Source organism: Nicotiana tomentosiformis, chromosome 4, assembly GCF_000390325.3.
Source record: "Nicotiana tomentosiformis chromosome 4, ASM39032v3, whole genome shotgun sequence".
Lineage (NCBI taxonomy): Eukaryota > Viridiplantae > Streptophyta > Magnoliopsida > Solanales > Solanaceae > Nicotiana > Nicotiana tomentosiformis.
In genome coordinates, this window is record NC_090815.1 from 136,843,495 (window position 1) to 136,868,547 (window position 25,053).

Sequence of the window (25,053 nt, forward strand, 5' to 3'; positions counted from 1 at the left end):
ACCTCCTCCGACCTGAGAAGTGGTTGGTGCAGCCTGAGCTGAAACCACCTGAGCAAAGCCTATGCAAATAGTCAATATCTATGTTAGAGCCTCCTGAAGGCCTGAAATCACAATAGGTACAGCTGGTGCCTGAGCTGGTCCCGTCGGCTCAGTTATATCTAGAATCTGCTCCTTAGTTAGAGCAACTAGTGGTGCTACAGGTGCTGCTCCCACTTCTATACGAGCTACATCTCGACCTCTACCACGACCCTAAACTCTTGTGGCCCTAGCTGGTGGCACTGGTGGTTGACCATCCGATCTGGTAGTACGTGTTCTTACCATCTATGAGAGAATAGAATAACAGAAATTTAGTTTCCGGAATCAACAAATTCGCACGACAGAATACAAGAAAGTGAAGTTTTTCTAAGGTTTCGGTAGCCTCTCAAAGATAAGTACAGACGTCTCCGTACCGATCCGCAAGACGCTACTAAACCTGCTCATGACTCGTGAGACCTATGTAACCTAAGCTCTGATACCAACTTGTCATGACCCAAAAATCACACATGTCATGATGACGCCTATCTTAATACTAGGCAAGCCGACAACCTCAATAAATCATGATTTCCTTTAAGTTTGAAAATATAATATTTAAATACAACACAAAAGAAATCTCGCAAATACCGGTACAAATACTCCCAAAACCCGGTGTCACTGAGTATATGAATTTTTAAACTATAACAATGTCTGACTGATAAAACACTGTTTGAAAATATAGAACAATACAAAAACTAAAAGAAAAGAGAGTCTAAGGTCTACGGACGTCAATGAGTTACCTCGATAGTCTCCAATGGATAAAGCTTCAAAAAACTAGCAACCACTGTGTCCGGGCGTACCTGGATCTGCACACGAGGTGCAGGGTGTAGTATGATTACAACCAACTCAGCAAGTAGCAATACTAAATAATGAGCTGAAGATAATGACGAGCTTCACGGCTAAGTCCAATTACAGTAATTTCTAACATAAGAAGATAGGCATGCTTTCAAGTTCAACATTTAAAACTCAACAGTAATTTCATATCAATGAGATAATATCTTTCAGAAATTTCCACAACAGTGATATATGGCAGCTGAAGTGTAACAACAATGAAACCAATGCATCCTCTCAGAGCAACAGTCACACAGTCCTCCCATTCACTCCAACCTCACAATCATTCTTTCCTTACAGTCACTCATTCATCTCAATCACTCAGCGCTCGGCACTCATACTCAGTAGGTACATGCACTCACTAGGGATGTATACAGACTCCGGAGGGGCTCCTTCAGCCCAAGCACTATAAGAATTTATTCATGGCATATAACAATGAAGCATGTTGCGGCATGCAGCCCGATCCCATATTTATCCTCACAATCATGCCCTCGGCCTCATTCAATCATCAACCTCTCCAGTCTCTCGGGCTCTCATAAATCATGATAAGCAGCCCAAACAACAATGATATGACGCATCAATAATGAACAATAGAGACTGAGATGAAATGTGCATGTAAAATTGTGACTGAGTGCAAAACAACAAATTAGTAGATGATTCAACAAGTAAACGACCTTTGTGGGTCCCTACAGTGTAAATACATGTTCTAAACATGATTTATAGATTGATTTCTCTAATATGTGGAAAATATACGGATATCAACAGATTATTCAACCACACGGTTCTATAGAATTTATTAAGTCACAATTCCTACAGTGCACGCCCACACGCCCATCACCAAGCATGTGCGTCACCTCAAAACCAAATACATATCATAGAATCTGGGGTTTCATACCCTCAGGACCAAATTTAGAACTGTTACTTACCTCTAACCGTCTAATTCTTTATTTTGTAATGCATTTGCCTCGCAAATCAGCCTCCAAACTCCTCGAATCTAGCCACAAATAATTTTATTCAGTCAAAACAAATTATAGGAATTAATTCTATATGAAAATACTAATTTTTCAACAAAATCCAAATTTGCACTCAAAAATCGCCCGTGGAGTCCATATCTCGGAACCCGACAAAAATTATAAACTATGAATGCTCTTCTAACCATGAGTCCAACCATATAAATTTCACCAAATTCCGACATCAACTCGACCCTTAAATCTTCAATTAAAGTCTTTGAAGATTTCTACCATTTTCAACCTAATCTTTACCCATTTGAACTCTACAATCTTTCCACAAACCTTATTTGTACGTGTATGTATAAATAATACTCTCACACTCAAGAATCATACTCCCAATCACCCATCTTTACCCAAACTCGAAATTGAAGAGTAGGGTTAGAAAGATCCTTGTGAAATCTTCAAGCCTTGAACAAGAATTGATGAACAAATGACTAGGTCTTCACTTTCTCTCTCTAAGATGCTCGCACCTCTCTCACCTTCTACAATTCTCAAACACGTAAGCCTAGTTTGGCACCATGAAACTTTAATTTCCTTAGCAAAACTTTCTGGGGTCGTTACACATAAGTCAACATCCGGTCAACATTTTCAACTTAAGTTCTAAACTTTGGAACTAAGTGTTCCAAATCATTCCAAAACCTCATCAGACCCGAACCAATTACCCCCGGCAAGTCAAATAACCACAGTAAAGCACAATTTGAGCATTAAATGGGGAGATGAGTTGTAATACTCGAAACGACCGTCTGGGTCATTACAATTATGTATCCCGTTATTTTATATTAATCTCGTATAAAAATTCATCGAGGTACCATGTATCCTAGACAAGTCAACTACAAAAAGAATAAAAATTAGCAATGGACAATTTCATCGCTAATCCTATTCAGTGACAGATTATGTCACGACCCAATTTTTCCTCCGTTTGGGTATCATGATGGCACATAGTCTTAGGGACTAGGTAATCCTAACATTAATTGAAACAATAATATTATTTAAATAACATCTAACAATTTGAAATAGAAATCTCATAAAATTTACAATTCCCAAAACCGGTAGTACAAGTCATAAGCTCTACAAAGTGTTTGCTAGAAGGTGACTTTGAAGCCTGCGAACGCAGTAACAGATTTATCTTGAGTCTCCACATCAACGACCCACACATCGGCTAATGAACAAATACCTGGATCTACACAAAAATATGCAGAAGTGTAGAATGAGCACACCACAGCGGTGCCCAGTAAGTATCAAGACTAACCTCGGTGGAGTAGAGATTAGGAACAGTCAAGACACCCATTGGTATAATAAACTGAACAAGTATAAGTATATGAACAACAGAAATATGATATCTACATAAAGACTATGCAATATGGCTCGCAATACAGTAATGGCAATAAGAAAAGTGAATGGAACACAACCTACATTCGAAATCACAAATACAGCAAGGACAAGTAATAACTAGGCAACTACAACCGCTTTTACAAAAGGTTTTAGTCATCAAACTCCACGAGGTACCAACCTCGGAAAAATCACAACTCACGGGTCTCAATATCTGAACCCTAACACTTGGTATCATGTGCCCTCATTACACTTCATAATCGCACTGACAACTCACGTGCCAATAGAGTCATTCTCACATAGAAGGCAAGTAAACAAGGGTGGGCATTTATGCTCAACAATATCAAGAACACCTATTATCCGATAAAGGTGCTTAACTACGTGTATGCTTGTGCAAGTGTCCTAACATAGTCCAAACCAGGAAATAAACATAAGGAAAGAAAATGGACCGGACATAGAATATTTTCTCACAGTTTTCACAAGATAAAGCTCACACAGGTAAGTTTACCACTACACAAATATCAACAACAAGAATGCCCCCAGGCCATCACAAATCACCACAAATCAATCCCTGACACAACCCACCTTGTCTTGCCACGTGTGCAATAACAAAGTAAGTTACTGCCTTGTCTCGCCACGCGTGCATAACAATGTTCCCACCTTGTCTCGCCACATGTGCAATAATAAAGTGAGTGCTTGCCTTGTCTCGCACACGTGCATAACAATGTTCCCACCTTGTTTCGCCACATGCGTAACCCAAACATACATATATATATATATATATATATATATATATATATATATATATATATATATATCGCCTAGTCACGCCGCATGTGCAAATATCAATAGTAACAATAGCATGGCAGAAACCTCGTGCAACTGCATAACAACAACCGCACGGCAGAAACCTCGTGCATCACAATAACCACAACCGCACGGCAGAAACCTCGTACATCACAATAACAAGTACAACAACAACAATGACAATAATACAAAGTACGACAAGTAAATCAACTCAAGAACTTTAAATCACAAAGAAATGGTAGAACCAATTCACAAGGAATAACCACAGTAAATGATGTTAGGCGTAAAGAGAACAACTCAACAAGGGAAAACTAATATGTAGCAACGATCCCACAATATACATTTCAACAACAGGGAAGCTAACACTAGTCAAATAATTTCAAATAAAAATAAGCAGTTATGAAAAGATAACATGACAATAGAAGAGGTAAAATCTTCAGTTAAGTCAAATAGGCAATAAGAGTGAATCCTGAAGCAATTAATTCAAATTAAAGTATGTAGAGGCGAAACTAGTAAATAGGAACTTAATCATATCAAGAACAACTTCATACTCAGTGAATATAAGGACCTAAGAACCCTAAAAGGCCAACTTTCCACAAATAAGTCAGAGTACACACTCGTCACCTCGCGTACATGGACTACAATCAACATAGAAGACTCAAATCCTAAGGGGAAATCCCCCACACAAGGTTAGACAAGATACTTACCTCGAACCAAGCTCAATCAATCTGTCAGAATGCCTTTCCCATGAATATCCGACTCCGAATGGCCCAAATCTAGCCAAAACAATTACATATCATAAATACAACTATAATAGGCTAATCTAATTAATAAAATCAAGATTTTAATAAAAATTCCGAAATTCGTCCTAAAAAGTAGACCCGGGTCCACGTCTAGAAATCGGGCAAAAGTCATAAAATATGAACACCTATTTACTCACTAGTTCACTCGTACCAAAATTATTCAAATCCGATGTCTAAATCCCAATCAAAACTCAGAAATCTTAGTTGAAGAGCTTCTTCCCATTTTTCCTAAATTTTCAATCCAAACCCGAAATTTAATGAAGAAAACAACTATTGTTTAATGAAATACAATCAAAAACGAGTTAGAAATCGCTACCCCGAAGCTTCCTCTGAAAATCCCTCGAAAAATCGCCAAATTCCGAGCTTTCAAGTCCAAAAACGAAGAATGAAATCAAACCCTCGAATTTCTCTTTTTTGCCCTAGCGTGACCGCACCTGCGACATAAATAGCCGTATCTGCGCAATCGCTTTTGCGTCTAAAACTACGGAGTTTCATTAAACTCCCAGGTTCGCGCCTTCGCACACCCATCCGCACCTGAGGACGCGCATCTGCGCTCATCCGTCCGCTTCTGCAGAAACATGGCCAACTCATCTTGATTCTCCATTCTGCTTCTGTGATCACCCTTACGTAGATGTGGCTCTGCTTCTGTGGCTTACGCGTCGCACCTGCGATTACTGGCACTCATGATCAAAAGCGCACTTGCGCCCTTAACTCCGCATGTGCGAGTCCGCACCTACGGTCTCTCTTCCGCAGGTGCAAAAATACCAGAACCAGAAAATCTTCAGCAATTGCATAAGTCTAATTTTTCCATTTGTTAAGCACCCGAATCTCACCCGAGGCCCTCGGGACCTCAACCAAATATACCTTCCAGTCCTAAATCACCATACGAACTTAGTAGAGCCCTCAAATCACATCAAACAACGTTAATATCACGAATCACCCTCCAATTCAAACTTAAAGAACTTGAAATTTCAAATTTCTACAACCGATGCCGAAACCTATCAATCACGTCCGAATGACCCCAGATTTTGCACACAAGTCATAATTGCCATTACAGACCTACTCTAACTTCCGGAATCAAAATCCAACCCCGATATCAAAATTTCCACTACCGGTCCAAATCTCCAAAAAAATCCGACTTTCGTCATTTCAATCCTAATTAAGCTAGGGACCTCAAATTCATAGTTCGGGCACGCTCCTAATTCCAAAATCACCCAACGGAGCTAACGAGATCGATGAAACTCCATTCCGAAGTCGTTTTCATATAGTTCTGATTACTGTCAAAATCCTAAGACTTAAGCTTTCGTTTTAGGGACTAAGTGTTCCAAATCACTCTGAATCATCCGATAACTGAATTCAACCACGCACGCAAGTCAATACACATAATACGAAGCTGCTCATGTCCTTATGTCGCAGAACATGACTTAAATTCTCAAAATAATCGGTCGGGTCATTACATCATTCCCCTCTTAAACAAACGTTCGTCCTCGAAGTCTTCAAATAACTGAAAGTACATATCCAACATACACCTACGAGTGACCCCACGTCACTTCAATCCACATAAGCTTGGCGAAACCATCTCAACTGTAATTTATTCTTTCTACTAACACCGATAAGCATTAGAGTCAAAATTCTCACCTTCCGTTCATATCTAAAGACCCGATTCTAAATCCATACCCGGTATCAGTCTCAACCAGCTGAAACAACTCATGCCTACACCCACAAGGTATGACCACTCAATATGACACGCCACACATAGGCCCAAAATGATATTTCTGATCACAATAGCTGCCCATAATCAAAACCAACACCAGCAATTAGCCCCATATCCGTTAGAACTAGTTTCAAACCTCTACAACGCTGACAATGATGCAAGAAATATGAAGACCTCATAACTATACACCTGAATCAGCAAGTCACAACTGACACCACCGGCGCACACCCCGCAAGCTAAAACTCAAGAAGCACATAACGCAAATGACTGAATACGTAAAGAGAAACACATAAGAGAAATATCAAACAAGCTCGACATGCACAACTCTCTAACAGTACCATACTACGAATCAATTTAAATAGGAAAAATCAAAGTATATGAATAAATCACAAGAATCTCATCTTGATATAACTTCCACCGCGACACGCACCTCGGCTCAAACATATCAAATCACATGGAATCGCGAGGGTCTCACCCTCAACTCTGAATCACAAGTCGAATACACATTATACCAATGGAAATCTTCCACTAACTCAATTCTGCCAATAAAATCACAACACTTACTGGACTCTCACCCCGGTAGAGTATCAAATTACAATTCGTAACCAAATTACTCAAGAATCACATCAAACCTGCCATAATAGACAACATGAATTCACTTCTAGTCTCGTAACTTTCAATAATGAATTAAAACAACGATAGACACGGCAAACACATAGGTGGAACACATATACAGAATACTGAGTCATGACCTCACCCATAGGTGGAACAACAAATAGGGGAACTCGCCCCGATAAGCAGAACCGAATCAAAATATGAATGGTGCCCCTCTGTAACAAATCAAAAGCATACATGTATGACATCATCTGGCAGCAGCCTCCAGCCTACTATATGAGACACCTCAACGGGCCGGGCCTTCCCCTCTTAGGCGCCCTCTATCCGCCTGAATACTCCGCTGTGACACACCTGTCCGGAGTCTAGGACAATCTCTCACCTTGTGGCTGGTATCTCCACACTCGAAGCAACCTTTCTATTGACGTGGATGTGGGAACTGTGTGGTACGGGAACTCTGAGACCCATGAGCACCTGAAACACTGTGTGAGGCCTGAAGTGCAAACTGAATTGGCTGACCCGCAAAACCTCTAACATGTCGTACCCTGCTTCTAAAATAAGGACCAGTGAATCTCTCTGGTTTACAAGGCCTCCTCGACTCCATGTCCTCTCTCTCTGGACCTCGCTTGTACTTTCCCTCATGGACCCGCATGTCCTCTCTCTCCTGATCCCACGTGCCCTCTACGCGGCGAACGATCCCTACCACCTGCTGAAACAAAACATCTGACCCTAACTCTCGAGCCATGCTAAACCAAATATCATGACTGAGTCCCTCAATGAATCTACGGACACACTCTCTAACTGTAGTGACCAAAGCAGGTGCATGCCTGGACAAATCACTGAATCTCACGACATACTCTGATACTGACATAGTGCCCTGGTGCAACTGCTTAAACTCTGCGCGCCATCATTCTCGAAGGGACTGAGGTACAAACTCTCTCAAGAACATCTCTGAAAACTGCACCTACGTAAGTGGAACTGCATCGGTCGGGCTGCCTAACTCATATGCCCGCCACCACTGATAATCCGCTCCCTTAAGTTAAAACATAGTAAAAGCAACCCCACTCGTCTCAACAATACCCATAGTGCGAAGAATGCGATGGCACTCCTCTAGAAAACCTTGTGCACTCTCTAAAGCAAAACCACTGAAAGTGTGAGGGTCATATTTCCTGAACCTTGCAAGTCTAAGCTGCTCTTCCTCAGATGCTGCTGCCCTGACCACGGGCTGAACTGGAATCACAGGCTGTGTCTCCATGACACCTGGAACCTGACCAATATGAACTCGTTGCTCTAGGGGTGTAGGCAGTTAGAGTCTGGGTTCCTCCCCCAGGTTGTAAAATAGCTGGTGCAACCGGAATCAACCCCTCCTGAGCCAATGTACCAAACATGCTCAGGAACTGTGCTAAGGTCTCCTGAAGTATAGGGTAATAGCAGGAGCCTCCGGTACCTGCCCCTCAACTGGAGCTACTTGCGGCTCCTCAACTGCTGCTCTGATAGGTGCCCTAGATGCGGCACGTGCTCCTCGTTGGCCTCTACCTCTGCCCCTAGCGACATCTTCTCCGGGGGTAACGTCATCAGGAACTGCAGCTCGTGTCCTCACCATCTGTGAGAGAACGGAATGATAAAAGTTCAAACTCCGAGATCAATGAACTCGTATGCCAGGAATGAAGGAAGTGAAACTGTCCTAATAGTTTTGTAGCCTCTCGAAGATAAGTACATACGTCTCAATACCGATCCGCAAGACTCTACTAAACTCGCTTATGACTCGTAGCACCTATAAACCTAGAGCTCTGATACCAACTTGTCACGACCCAATTTCCCCTCCATTTGAGTATCGTGATGGCACCTAGTCTTAGGGACTAGGTAAGCCTAACATTAATTGAAACAACAACATTATTTAAATAACATCTAACAATTTGAAATAGAAATCTCTTAAAATTTATAATTTCCAAAACCGGTAGTACAAGTCATAAGCTCTACAGAGTATTTTCTAGAAAACTTGAAATACAATTGTCCAGAATTAAGAATAAACAGTGGAAAACGAAAACTTGAAGGTGACTTTGAAGCCTGCGATCGCAGCAGCAAGTTTACCTTGAGTCTCCACAGCAACGACCCACACAACGCATAACGAACAAATACCTAGATCTGCACAAAAATATGCAGAAGTGTAGAATGAGCACACCAAAGCGATGCCCAGTAAGTATCAAGACTAACCTCAGTGGAGTAGTGACGAGGAACAGTCAAGACACTCACTGGTATAATAAACTGAACAAGTATAAGTATATGAACAACAGAAATATGATATCTACATAAAGACTATGCAATATGGCTCGCAATAAGTAATGGCAATAAGAAAGGAAACAACAAGTATCAGTGGAATACCATAAAAATGACTCAGAAAAGTGAATGGAACACAACCTACATCCGGAATCACAAATACAGAAAGGACAAGTAATAACTCAACAACTACAACCGCTTTTACATCAGGTTTTAGTCATCAAACTCCACGAGAATGGCAATAAGAAAGGAAACAACAAGTATCAGTGGAATACCATAAAAATGACTCAGAAAAGTGAATGGAACACAACCTACATCCGGAATCACAAATACAGAAAGGACAAGTAATAACTCAACAACTACAACCGCTTTTACGTCAGGTTTTAGTCATCAAACTCCACGAGGTACCGAACCTCGGACAAATCACAACTCACGGGTCTCAATACCTGAACCCTAACATTTGGCATCATGTGCCCTCATTACACTTTGTAACTGCACTGACGACTCACATGCCAATAGAGTCATTCTCACATAGAAGGCAAGTAAACAAGGGTGAGCATATATGCTCAACAATATCAAGAACACCTCTTATACGATAAAAGTGCTTAACTACGTGTATGCTTGTTTAGGTGTCCTAACATAGTCCATACCAGGAAATAATCATAAGGAAAAAGAACGGACAACACATAGAATATTTTTTCACAGCTTTCACAAGATAAAGCTCACACAGGTAAGTGTACCACTACACAAATATCAACAACAAGAATGCCCCCAGGCCGACACAAATCATCACAAATCAATCCCTGACATAGCCCACCTTGTCTCGCCACGTGTGCAATAATAAAGTAAGTGCCTGCCTTGTCTCGCCACACGTGCATAACAATGTTCCCACCTTGTCTCGCCACATGTGCAATAATAAAGTAAGTGCTTGCCTTGTCTCGCACACGTGCATAACAATGTTCCCACCTTGTCTCGCACACGTGCATAACAATGTTCCCACCTTGTTTCGCCACATGCGCAACCCAAACATACACACACACACACACGCACACACACACACACACACATATATATATATATATATATATATATATATATATATATATATATCCCGCCTTATCATGCCGCATGTGAAAATATCAATAGTAATAATAGCACGGCAGAAACCTCGTGCAACCCCATAACAACAACCGCACGACAGAAACCTCGTGCATCACAATAACCACAACCGCACGGCAGAAACCTCGTGCATCACAATAACAAGTACAACAATGAAAATAATACAAAGTATGACAAGTAAATCAACTCAAGAACTTTAAATCACAAAGAAACGATAGAACCAATTCACAAGGAATAACCACCGTAAAGGATGTTAGGCGTAAAGAGAACAACTCAACAAGGGAAAATTAATATGTAGCAACGATCCCACAATATACATTTCAACAACAGGGAAGCTAATACTAGTCAAATAATTCCAAATAAAAATAAGCAGTTATGAAAAGATAACATGACAATAGAAGAGGTAAAATCTTCAGTTAAGTCAAATAGGCAATAAGAGTGAATCCTGAAGCAATTAATTCAAATTAAAGTATGTAGAGGTGAAACTAGTAAATAGGAACTTAATCATATCAAGAACAACTTCATACTCAGTGGATATAAGGACCTAAGAACCCTAAAAGGCCAACTTTTCATAAATAAGTCAGAGTATGCACTCGTCACCTCGCGTACATGGACTACAATCAACATAGAAGACTCAAATCCTAAGGGGAAATCCCCCACACAAGGTTAGGCAAGATACTTACCTCGAACCAAGCTCAATCAATCTGTCACAATGCCTTTCCCACGAATATCTGACTCTGAATGGCCCAAATCTAGCCAAAACAATTACATATCATAAATACAACTATAATAGGCTAATCTAATTAATAAAATCAAGATTTTAATAAAAATTTTGAAATCTGTCCTAAAAAGTCGACTCGGGTCCATGTCTAGAAATCGGGCAAAAGTCATAAAATATGAACACCCATTCACTCACTAGTTCACTCATACCAAAATTATTCAAATCCGATATCTAAATCCCAATCAAAACTCATAAATCTTAGTTGAAGAACTTCTTCCCATTTTCCCTAAATTTTCAATCCAAACCCGAAATTTAATGAAGAAAATAACTATAGATTAATGAAATACAACAAAAAACGAGTTAGAAATCGTTACCCCGAAGCTTCATCTGAAAATCCCTTGAAAAATTGCCAAATTCCAAGTTCTCAAGTCCAAAAACGAAGAATGAAATCAAACCCTCGAATTTTTCTTTTCTGCCCAGGCATGACCGCACCTGCGACATAAATAGCCGCATCTGCGCAACCGCTTTTGCGGCTAAAACTTCGCACCTGCGGACGGGCATTTGCGCTCATCCGTTCGCTTCTGCGGAAACATGGCCAACTCAGCTTCCTTCTCCATTCTGCTTCTGCGATCACCTTTCCGCAGATGCGGCTCCGCTTCTGCGGCTTATGCGTCGCACCTGCGATTACTGGCACTCATGACCAAAAGCGCATCTGCGCCCTTAACTCCGCATGTGCGAGTCCGCACCTGCGGTCTCCCTTTCGCAGGTGCGAAAACACCAGAACGAGAAAATCTTCAGGAATTGCATAAGTCCAATTTTTCCATCCGTTAAGCACCTGAATATCACCCGAGGTCCCCGGGACCTCAACCAAACATATCTACCAGTCCTAAATCACCATACGAACTTAGTTGAGCCCTCAAATCACATCAAACAATGCTAAAATCACGAATCAACCTCCAATTCAAACTTAAAGAACTTGAAAATTTAAATTTCTACAACTGATGCCGAAACCTATCAAATCACGTCCGAATGACCCCAGATTTTGCACACAAGTCATAATTGACATTACGGACCTACTTCAACTTCCGGAATCAGAATCCGACCCCGACATCAAAATTTCCACTACCGGTCCAAATCTCCAAAAAAAATTGACTTTCGCCATTTCAAGCCTAAATAAGCTAGGGACCTCAAATTCACAGTCCGGACACGCTTCTAAGTCCGAAATCACACAACAGAGCTAACAGGACCGACAGAACTCCATTCCGGAGTCGTCTTCACACAGTTCCGACTACGGTCAAAATCCTAAGACTTAAGCTTCCGACACAGTTCCGGCAGATTAGTAACCGATTATAAAAATTATCATCTACAAGATGAATTTCAAACCTAAGTCATGTTTTGTAAAGTTAAATTATGTAATAAACTTTCTTAGTAATAATATTAGTTTCTTTTTTACCAAAAACAAATTCATTTTCCATCTATTTAACAGGAATGTGCATTGAGGTAATGAATTCTAAGAAAGTTATTAACTTCTATTTTTCCCGCAGCAATTACTATTTTAAAAACCCAATGATGTAGTAAATTCTAAAAATAGAAATAAATAAATTTAACAACAAAGCTTCAAAAACAATACTTATGATTTTATGATTAAACAAAAAGGACAAAGAACAAAAATATTACACGAGATCGTGAAATTTCCTTGTTCGAAAGTCGAAACCAACAAAAAAACAATCTCCTACTTTTTTGTATTTTGTTATGTATTTAATATTTTGTATTCTTATTAGGAGAAGATATTAAACACTGAATTATATTTGATTTTTTTTATTTATAATTTCTAAATATTAGGAAAGTTTTTTGATTTTACAATTTTATCCAATGTAAAATATATTTTAAAGGATAAAAAAGGCGAACGATATTTCGGTAAAGACATTCGTGCTTTTAATATAGTATAGACATAGATAGATATAGATATAGATTATATCAAGAAGAAATAGAAATTGGTTCAACTTATGCTTCTGAATTTTTACAAGTGATGTCAACATTTAAAGAAGCAAATAAACGATACACATTAACAAGATTATACTAATAAAACACAAATAACATTATTATAATTGTCCTCGACAAGTTTTCTGAATTATGGCTGAATCCAATATTTTCTCTCTAAAATTGCTAATCTGGTACATTTTGTTTTCTTAGACATAAAATATTAATTTTCGACGACACAGTTAATTACATATGCTTATTAGTTTAAGCGTTTAGGTTGCTTTAACACCAAAACTAGATCCGTTCAAATCTAGGAATCAATAGTTCTAGAATAGCAATTTTTTAATGGGTGAAATTAACTTTTCATTTATAGTTCTCTCATATATATAATGACTTCCAAAAAATGAGGTTTCTCCTTTACAAAGTAAAGTATTTGTACCCGCACGATATGCGAATAATAATATGATTATGCTAAACCTTATAAATTAAAAATAGCATATGAATAATATTTAGTAGAAATTCAATTATTATAACTCCACATATAGTCAGTGATACAAACAAACAAAAATATAACATGATTCAAAAATAAATAACACTATATAAAATAATAATTAATAGAAATATATTTAATAATATCTTAATTTAAATTACAAAAGAAAATATATTATTGTTATCAACAGAAGTACATCTTACAATATCAATTTATATCAACCTAAAGTTACTTATTACGTTAACCATTTTAAAATCGAAATACGAACTAATATGTACATACTTGAAGATTTATTGACAACAAACATATTCCCACTTTTGGGAGTTATTAATATAAAGAACAATTGAATCATAATTTGCTCAATAATTTTAATTCCACTTCAATTTTAACCACACATCAATTTGCTTTTAACAATTTGAATAACACCTTTGGAATATAGTGGGTTGTTCAGGTCACTATTTGTAAGTAAGAATATTTGATAAAACTCTTCAACATTAAAGATTTTAATTTTATTTAACAATTTATTTTGTAAATAGTTTTCTAATTAAATAAACTATTAACCTACTTTCAGTATTTCTCTTCTACCATGCATTTGTCCTAATAGAATGTAACACCCCAAAAAAAATTGTAAGTATTTTAAGACCATTAAGAAGATTGGTGGGTGCTAATTATATCAATTCGGGTATGAACAAGACTGATAATTTGAATGATATCAATTGATCATGATAATATATGTATAAGGTGTATTAAAAATAATTTAGGGTCTAAGAAGAGCCCTAAGGCTAAGTCAAGTTGAAAATTATATGATGGGATAAAGTTTAAAGGGAGTTTGCATAAGATCTAACTTCAAACGAGTATAACTCTCAAGATATGAAAAGTTATATGGTGTATAACCTATCCAATTAAATCCCTTTGAGTCTAGTTTCCAATGCATCAAACCGTTCGTCATTTGGAGATTTCTACAAGAAGTTATGACATTTTTACTAAAGGGTGATAGAACAGCTATGCGAGTCTTGCGTAGGCAAAATCGGCATGGAAGTGAACGGGAGGGTTAAGCTGCGTAGCCAATCTGCGTAGGCTATGCAGCCAGCCTACATAGCTCATCGTAGGCAAAATCAGCATGGAAATGAAGGGGATGGTTAAGTTGCGTAGCCAATCTGCGTAGGCTACGCAGCTCATTTTCTATAAAGCAGGGGAGGTTCGGGGAGAGAGAAAAAGATAATATTTTTGGCTAAGTTTTGGGTTATAGAGAGAAGGTGGAGCATCCTCAATCCAAATACACATCAAAGGTGAGTTTTATGATATTTTTATAATGGATTAACACTAGTTAATGGTAGTATTAATATCTACATGGATTGAAATTCATAGGGATTTCTCTAATCTTCAAAAATTATTCAAAAGGGTTCAAATTAGGGTTTGAGCTACAAGAGGTAAATTCTCCACCCTACACTTAAATATAACTATGGATTAAGTATTTGGAATGTATTGTGAATTAGAAAGTATCAATTGGTTGAAGAATTATGCTAGTCCTTGAAATGGGTATTATGAGTTAGGGTTCTTGAATGGAGAAGAAGATGAATATTAAATTTTTGAATCTTATTAGGATGATTGGTGATTCTAGTGCTTCAATAGCTTAATAATAATTAAATATTGAATCATATAACCTATATTAGGACTTAAAGGCCAATGATGAAATCTATTAAGGATAAAAGGGATATGTATGGGTGAATTAGGCTTGTTGAAGACTTTAATTGAAGATTTGAGGGTCGAGTTGATGTCTGAATTTGATGAAATTTATATGGTTGGACTCGTGGTTGGATGGACGTTCATATTTTATAACTTTTGTCGGGTTTCGAGATGTGATTTTTGGATAAAATTTTGGATTTTTATGGAAAAATTATATTTTCATATGGAATTAATTCCTACAATTTTTATTGACCGAATCGAATTATTTGTGGCTAGATTCGAGGAGTTTGGAGGTCAATTCATGAGGCAAAGGCATAGCGGAATAAGAAATTATACGGTTTGAGGTAAGTAACAGTTTTAAATTTGGTCCTGAGGGTATGAAACCCAGGATCATGTGTTATGTGATTGGTTTTGAGGTGACGCACATGCCAGGTGACGGGCGTGTGGACGTGCACCGTAGGAATTATAACCTGGTCAAATTCCATAAAACTGTGCAGTTGAATTATCTGTTGATATCCGTACAATCTCTACGTGTTAGGAAAAATTGAGCTGAGACTCGTATTAAAAATCATGCTTAGACATATGTTGTTATTATTGGTACCCACTAGGGTCATTTTTGTATTTGAATTATATGTTCAAATTATAATTTCACACTCAGTCATGTTTATTCATTTCATATCATATCTCAGTCTCTGTTGCTATTTATTAAAACATCATATTATCAATTTTGGGCTGATTATCATGATTTCTGAGAGCTAGAGAGACTGGAGAGGTTGATGACTGAGTGAGGCCGAGGGCCTAATTATAAGAATATTTGTGGATCGGGCTGCACACCGTAACATGTTTTATTGATTTATGCCATGATTGGCTTAATATAGCGCTTGGGCTGAAGGAGCCCCTCCGGAGTCTGTACTGTGATGACCCAAAAAGTCATCTTTAAATTTAATAATTAATTATGTGTTCTAAGACTTCAAAAAGTACTATTTATCATTTCTCGACTTGCATGCGCAGTCCGTATAATTTTTCGAAAATTGTTTATGTGAAAAATGGATTAAAATATGAAATAGAGCCTTAAAACTCAACTGAGTTGACTTTGGTCAACATTTTGAGCAAACGGACCCGGATCAGTATTTTGACAGTTTCGGTATGTTCGTATCGTGATTTGGGACTTGGGCGTATGCCCGAAAATTTAATTTGGAGGTCCTTAGTTCAAGTTATGATCATTTAACGGAAAATAGTAATTTAAAGGCTAGATTTCCAAACGTTTGACCACGGATTTGACTTTTTGATATCGGGGTCAGAATCCGATTTCGAAAATTGAAATAACTCTGTTATCTTATTTATGACTTGTGTGCCAAATTTGAAGTCATTCCAGATTTATTTAATATATTTCGACACAAGTTTTGTAAATTGAAAAGTTTGAAACTTAAAAGTTCGAATCGAGGTGTGAATTGCAATTTCGATATATATTGATGTGATTTGAGACCCCGAGTAAGTCGTGTTATGTTCGGGACTGGTTGGTATAATTAGACGAGGTCCTGAGGGGCTCGGGTGAATTTCAGACTATTTTTGTATAAATTTCAGGTTTGGTTCTGGTGTATCGCACCTGCGCAATTTTGGCCGCAGGTGCGAGGTCGCTTCTGTGGCTGAGAGACCGCAAATGCACAAGTCTCACTTATGCGGCTTCCTTCACGCTTCTGCGCAGTCGCATCTGCGATGTGAAGGTCCGCAGATGCGGTCCTCTGCTAGCCAGCCTTACTCCGCAAATACGAGCATTGTCTCTCAAATGCGAGGCCGCAGGTGCAAAAATATAGCCCGCAAATGCGAAAATACTGGGCAGAATACATAAAATTGAGTTTTAGTCATTTTTACTCATTTTTGAGTTTTGAGTCTCGGATTTTGGCGATTCCAAAGGGATTTTTCACGACTTTGAATTGGGTAAGTGTTCTATAACTAAAAGTGATTATATTTCATAAATCCATGTCTATATTCATCATTTATTTCGGATTTAGATGGAAGAAATTGAAATTTTTGTAAAACTTTCCAAAAATAAAAAATTTAGATTTGAAGGTCCATTTGACATTGGAATTGGATAATTTTTATATGGTTGGACTCGTATCAGAATGGGTGTTCGGATTTCGTAAGTTTTTTTAGATTCGAGATGTGGGCCCCACTGTTGATTTTTGAGATAAATTTTAAATTTTAATCCAAAATATTAGTAAATTCATATGGTATTAATTCCTACGATTTGTATTGAGTATATTGAATTGTTTATGACTAGATTTGAGAATTTCGAACACGAATTCGCGAGGCAAAGGTTTATTGAATTCTTGAATTTGGTTGCAAAGCGAGGTAAGTGTCGTGGTTACCTTGAATTGAGGGAATAGAACCCTTAATTTATTTGTTATGTGAGACGCATGTGTATTGACGTATAGGCAAGATGACGAGTGTCTATACGTCGTCAAATTAATTGTTTGCATAATTACTTGAAAAATCATAAATCGTTTAAAATCATGAATTAATTATTATATTAATTATTTCACTCATATTTCTTGTCAAATATAAATTCTTGGATTCCTGCAATAATTGTCATATGCTTATTTGATCATTATTCATGAAATTATTATCCATTTAATTATTGATGAATATTTTGGAAGGTGAAGTCGGTATTTTGGTATTGAATTGATTGATAAGTGCATATCCCTGCACTTAAATACTCTTCCGAATTTATATTATTATTTTCATGGTAAGGAAGAGTGTAAAAGCATGAAGGGTGTTGTCGTGCCATTATGAGTGTAAAGGCACGAAGGGTGTTGTCGTGCCATTGCGAGTGTAAAAATACGAAGGGTGTTGTCGTGCCATTGTGAGTGTAAAAGCACGAAGGATGTTGCTGTGCCATTTGTGAGTGTAAAAGCACGAAGGGTGTTGCCGTACCATTTATGAGTATAAAAGCACGAAGGGTGATGCCGTGTCAAATGAGAGTAAAAGCACGAAAGGCGGGCCGTGCCATTTTCATATTATCATTTGCTCATTTTATTGTTGATAAATTAATTGGCTGCTAAGTGACACTCCTCTTGTTGAAATTATTATATCCTTCCCCTTCGCATGTTCCCTCCCAATTTATAAATTGTCATTTGTTGTATTATTGTTACTTTGTATTGGTATATACTTGTACATGTGGTTTACATACGTGTCTTGTCATAGGCTCGTCACTATTTCGTCGAGGTTAGGCTCGGCACTTACCAGTACATGGGGTCGGTTGTACTGATACTGCACTCTGCACTCCTTGTGTATATTTCGGAGTTGGTCCCAATGGCGTACTGTAGATTTGCCCGGATACAGCTACCAGTGGAGACTTGAGGTATAACTGCACATCGTTCGCAGTTCTGAAGTCCCCTTCTATATTATCTCAGCTGTGTAGTATATTTCAAACAATTTGAATTTTATTCAGACCTTTATTTGTATTATTCTAGAAGCTCGTGCACTTGTGACTCCAGTTCTGGGATGGTATTTAGACATCGTTATGATTATGGATTATTCACTATATTTTAGACCTTACTTCCGCATTTGTTTCTTTGTTATTAATTATTTTAAAATTATTTTAAAAAGGGCTAATATTATTCTAACGTTGGCTTGCCTAGCAAGTGAAATGTTAGGCGCCATCACGGTCCCGAAGGTGGAAAATTTCGGGTCGTGACATGTACACACCCCCAGTGAGCGCAGGTACCTACTGAGTGCGAGTGCCGAGTGATGAGTGACTGTGAGGAATGAGTGATTGTGAGGAAATAATGATTGTGAGGTTGGAGTGAATGGGAGGACTGAGTGACTGTTACTCTGAGAGGATGCATTGCTTTCATTATTTGCTGCATTTCAGCTATCATATATCATTATTTTAAAATTTTCGAAAAAAAATTATTTTCTGTTTCGGTCAAACTTGTTATGAAATTTTAGTGAAATCTTAAATGTTGAACTTGAGAGCATGCCTACCCTTTTTATGTTGGAAAGTACTGTATTTGGACTTAGCTGAGAAGCTCGTCACTACTTTCAGTTCCTTATTTATTATTGTTACTTGCTGAGTTGGTTGTACTCATACGAGTGGAAAGATATTAAGCAAGTTGAGACTCAAGAATAAAGTCTATAGAAGATTAAATATTCGAAAATATAAATTTAAAATCATACAAAAGGAAACATATTCAATACATTATAGTATGCTACTCATAATCACTAGAATACCTTGTGTCTTGCTAGTGAATATGTTGAAAATAGGTTAGTTTCAATAGAAGTTGTATAATAAGTTTGAAAATTAGGATTTTGAGTTTAATTACTTGTTGCCTTCTAACCGTTTTCATAATTCTAAGGCCCAAAGAAAAACTTAATGCTTTATTTTTTAAAACTTAATATATAAATATATTTTTCTCATGTAAATTTATTCAGTACGGTTCGTTATTTTTTCGGTTTATTTTCATAAAATAAAAATCTACCATAATTATCGGTATGGTTATATCTTTATATAAAAATTTACGATTTTATTTAAAAAAAAACCTAAAAATCAATTTGGTGCGGTACAGTTCGATCACTTTAGTCGATTTTCAAACATCTATTGACACCCTTAACCATTAGGGCTTATGGCCAAATGTGGCTTCGGACCTATTAATCCATGCTGGATGCGACTTATAAATCGCCGTAGATGGAGGCAACTTATAAGTCGTATTTTCAAATGCGATTTATAAGTCACGTTCTTGCAAATCGCATTTGATAAATGCGACTATATGAAATTGACGCGGTTCTCGTGTAAAAAAGAACAAACATTCTCGAGTCTCCAACTCAGACAAGAACAAACACAGAAATGAGGGAAGGCTTGCGCAAATTTGGAAAGCGGTGGGGAGTAGCTTTGTAATTGTAGTAGTTAGGTGTAAGTAATTAGCAGAAGAGAGAGAATGCATCTGAGCGAGAACGAAGGGATAGAGAACAATAGTTTCGTAGTGACAGGTGGATTAGGCTTCGTTGGCTCCGCACTTTGTCTTGAGCTCCTCAGAAGGGGTGCTCGTATTGTTAAGGCCTTTGATCTTCGAACCCATTCTCCTTGGTCCCCTCAACTCCGCGAAAATGGGATTCATTTCGTCCAAGGTAAATGAGTCAACTTTTGTTATCCAATTTGGGTGATTGATTGTGTAGGTCAAAGCTGTTGTTATACGTCTTATTCATCTGATTGTTGTTAAAAGAAATTCCCTTTTTCTTTGCTGATTATCAATACAAGCATTAGTAGTTTCTGTTAAGATTGGTATCATTTGGCTAATCTGAATTATCAATTCCAATCAACATATAAGTAATAAAAGGATCAAGAAAGGAGATGTGTTAGGGAAAAGATACCAGCTTTTAGAATTATTCGAATAAAATGGATTTAAATAGAGCATAACAGATACAGTTCTTCAGAGATATAACAACAACGACGACGACGACCCAGTAAAATCTCACTAGTGAGGTCTGGGGAGTTAGTGTGAACCCAGACCTTACCCCTACCCCGAGGGAGTAGAGATGTTGTTTCCGAAAGACCCTCGGCTCAAGAACACGAGAAGAGACAATATATCAGCACCAGAAACCAAAGGAATAATAACAGCAACATAAAAGCCAGAAAATAGATGAAAACAATAGCAATAACCAGTAAATAGACCCGGCACTATATCTTCAGAGATAGTTTATCCCAAATTTATTTGGTGAGGCGTAATTGATTGATTGAAAATTGAAAATTGAAAACTAGTCTACAGTCCGCTTGTAGTGTTTTAGTGTTTCGGTGAAATATTTTCTGCGGCAGCTCAAGTTGCTGTAATTTCAAATTTTCAGGGGATATAACAGACAAACAAGATGTCCAGAGAGCACTACGAGGGGCAGATTGTGTTTTCCATCTTGCTTCCTATGGCATGTCGGGGAAAGAAATGCTCCAATATAGTCGTGTTGATGAGGTTAATATAAATGGAACCTGCCACATTATTGATGCTTGCCTCGAGCATCAGATTAAGAGGCTTGTTTATGTGAGCACATGTAATGTCGTTTATGGTGGTAAGGAAATTGTTAATGGCAATGAAAACCTACCTTATTTCCCTATCGATGACCATGTTGATCCATATGGACGTAGCAAATCCATTGCTGAACAATTAGTCCTAAAGAGTAATGGTCGTCCCTTCAAGTAAGTAAACTTTGCAGGAACATTTTCATTCACAATCCACTCTCCTATTTCCTGACAATTTGTGCCGTTGAACTTCACTCTTATGTATATAATGGAATAGAAACTACACATATAAGTCATCCCCTTTCCCTAGATGCATTAAAGTTTCACACTTTTCTTCTATTTCTCTCCGAATTGACTGCACTGAACTATCACGTCAAATCACATGCTACATACTATCGAAGATAGCTGATGTCTTGGCTAGATAGTTGAATTTACAAGATTGTTTTTGTTAACTGGAAAATAAGATTTCCTTCGGATGGAAAGCACATTAAAATGGGCAAAACCTCATCAGCTTTTCGCCTGCGAATTTTTTCAATCAGTTTCTCCTAGTGCAGACATGTAAACCAGAAAGCTACCAAAACCTTTTTTGTAAATGCTTCGTGTAATCACTCAATAACTGTTTGGATTTTTTAAATTCTGTTTCCTGGCTCCGTAATCAAAGTATGGCAGTAATGCCGTTTGGTTAATTCCTTACTTTTCCATGTTCTGCAATGTTTTGGTAAGATAGATACAATAAGAAAAGTGCAACATACTCCAAAGGTGTTCTTTTTGGTTATTAAAAGCAGTTCATAATCAGTTCCATATATCTTCACTTCCTAATGGATAGTACAACCAACTTTTAAAAGAGAAGAAATATGTAATTTATGTACCTGCATCTCTGCCGATTTACCTGTGTACAATGTGTGTGTTTTCGCATATTTATTGTGGTTCACACATAGAACTGAAGCTCCAAGTTGTATTGACATAATTTATATGGTTGTTTTCTCTCTTCTCTATATTCATTGTGCAGTAAGAAGAATGGCAAATGCCTTTACACCTGTGCAATTCGTCCAGCTGCTATATATGGGCCAGGTGAAGAAAGGCACCTGCCGAGGATCATAACTCTTGCAAAGTTAGGTCTGCTTCCGTTTAAAATTGGTTCACCAATTGTGAAATCAGATTGGGTGTACGTGGACAATCTTGTATTGGCTCTTCTATTGGCTAGCATGGGACTTTTGGATGACATCCCTGGCAGAAAAGGGCATCCAGTTGCTGCTGGTCAACCTTATTTTATATCAGATGGTAATTACTCCTTGTCTTATATTTGTTCTGTAGGAATGTGGAGTCTTGGACCTAGTAGAGGTGTAATTTTTGATTAGGATTATGACTTCGGGAATCTCCAGAGACTTTAGCATGGATCTTGGACCAATTAATTGCTTATCAGAGTACAAAATTTTCACTGAGCAGAGCATTTGTTATTTGTTGCATCACCTTCCTTCATCATTGATCTTCTATTGCAGGGTCTCCGATCAACAGTTTTGAGTTCCTTCGCCCTTTACTGAAAAGCCTGGATTACGACCTACCAAAGACATCACTAACTGTCTCTCAAGCTCTTCTTCTGGGAAATTTTTTCTGGGCCTTGTACTCCATCCTGCATCCTTGGTTAAATCGTAGGTGGCTTCCTCAACCTCTGATCCTTCCTGCTGAAGTCTATAAGGTTTGTACTTCATCTTTGAATCCATCATTGTTTCTTTTATTCTATGAACAGACCTGAATAGGATTCATTGGCTTTTTCAGGGAACTGTCTTAAAAGTAGATAGGCATGAACAATTTTCTTGTTATGGCGATTATGCTGAGGCAAAAGCAATGACTTCCTGTTCTTAGAGAACGAATGATTGATTGTTGTCTTGTTTCCCCTGGCCCCTATATCAGGACTTTTATTTCCAACATATTTCCAAGAGTTAAATGACGGGCTTGAAACTCTTTGACCTGTTAAAGTCTACAGAGATAAATCTATTTGCACTGTATGGGTGGAACAAGGGGGAGGTGGTTCATAGGGGCCATTGTACCCCCTTTACTTCCATTAATATTTCTGCCTAGAGGTTTCATTAACCTTTTCTACTTTGCTTTCCTTTTAGATTGATGTATAATGAGTCCTATAATTTCAAGTAGTTTACCAAAAGACATACTTATATTTTCCTCTTTCATTAGTTTCTCTCTCATTCCCCAATTTTCTCAGTTTAGCCATTCACTTGGATTTTCCTTCTCCCGTAAGTCTTTATAACTCCTTGACTGATATAATTCTTATGAAAAATTGTTCGTTTAATGCCTTAATTAGCACTACGTAAATACTCTGTGCAATTTTATTCTAGACGAATGACCTTACTATTATAGAATTGACAATATACCCATGACTCGCGCATACCTAGTTACGCAAATTTATCCAATTTATTTTTTTCTTTCTGTAATAAGATCGTTTTTATTGGTAAAAAAACTGTCCAATGGTAAGATACTTTAATTGTTTGACCTTGCGTTAAGACCTTTTTTTTGGGTGGCCCCTGCCTGTTTACACATATGTCGACACCTTGTTTCAAACTTGTCCCCCAATTGTGAATTCTGTGATGGACTCACATTTTTCTAGAATTGTATAAGAGGTAGAATTGTAGCTGATTTTTGGTTTTCTGCTTGTGCTAGGTTGGTGTCACTCATTTCTTCTCATTCCTAAAAGCAAAGGAGGAACTTGGATATGTTCCACTGGTGAGTTCTAAAGAGGGCATGGCTGCAACTATCGCATATTGGCAAGAAAGAAAAAGGAGGAGTTTGGATGGACCTACAATATGGCCATGGCTGTTTTGTGTGATCGGAATGTTATCACTGTTTGGTGCTGCATACTTGCCGGATTATGGACCCATTCCCTTTGTTAGAGCAATTGGCCTCTTCTTCTTTCGCTCTATGTTGGCATTGAAAGTAATGTTTGTTCTAGCAGCTACAGCACATGCAGGTGAAGCAATATATGCATGGAATCTTGCAAAAACAGTAGATCCTGCAAATGCAAAAGCATGGTTTTGGCAGACATTTGCTTTGGGGGTATTTTCTCTAAGACTCCTGCTGAAGAGAGCTAAAAAGTAGGATTATCATACTTCTTTCGTCGGTTTTAACTATGAAACATGTAAGTGCAATCATATCAAGTTGAGAAATTATGATACCTTTCAATACCTACAACGTTTTTTTTCCATTTTTTTGATCGTCTCAAGAAACTATGACTTTGTTCTGTATAATGTTGGTTTTTTGGTCGTCTCAAGAGACTATGTCTTTATTTTGTATTATATTGTGTTTAAATGGAGCGACATGGTCAATGAGGCTTCATATTATAACCTCTAACTTGTTTGAGATTGGGACATAATTGTATTTTGGTCTTATCTTCCTCTTAATTATTAAAAGTAGTTTGAGCGCAAGGGTAGAGCTTCCAAAAGGTAAAAAGAGTTATTTCTGATAATTCATTAGACTAGTGAAATTGCACCAATGGCAATTGGATTCTGATTCCCGCTATGTAGCAAAATATGGATAGGGTCTAGACTGTGATAAGATAACAGGTTTACAAGACCAAAATACAAGA

The 25,053-nt window shown here is 37.8% G+C and overlaps 1 protein-coding gene across 1 annotated transcript; it reads left to right on the top strand.

Moving 5' to 3' along the window:
- The first annotated feature begins 20,246 nt into the window (after nucleotides 1-20,246).
- LOC104095523 (uncharacterized) lies at nucleotides 20,247-24,811 on the top strand. Its single transcript, XM_009601665.4, has 5 exons — nucleotides 20,247-20,578; nucleotides 21,293-21,635; nucleotides 22,468-22,739; nucleotides 22,958-23,154; nucleotides 24,132-24,811. The coding sequence occupies exons 1-5, from the start codon at nucleotides 20,389-20,391 to the stop codon at nucleotides 24,564-24,566; spliced, it is 1,437 nt and encodes a 478-aa protein (XP_009599960.1). The 5' UTR covers nucleotides 20,247-20,388; the 3' UTR covers nucleotides 24,567-24,811.
- The last annotated feature ends 242 nt before the right edge of the window (nucleotides 24,812-25,053 follow it).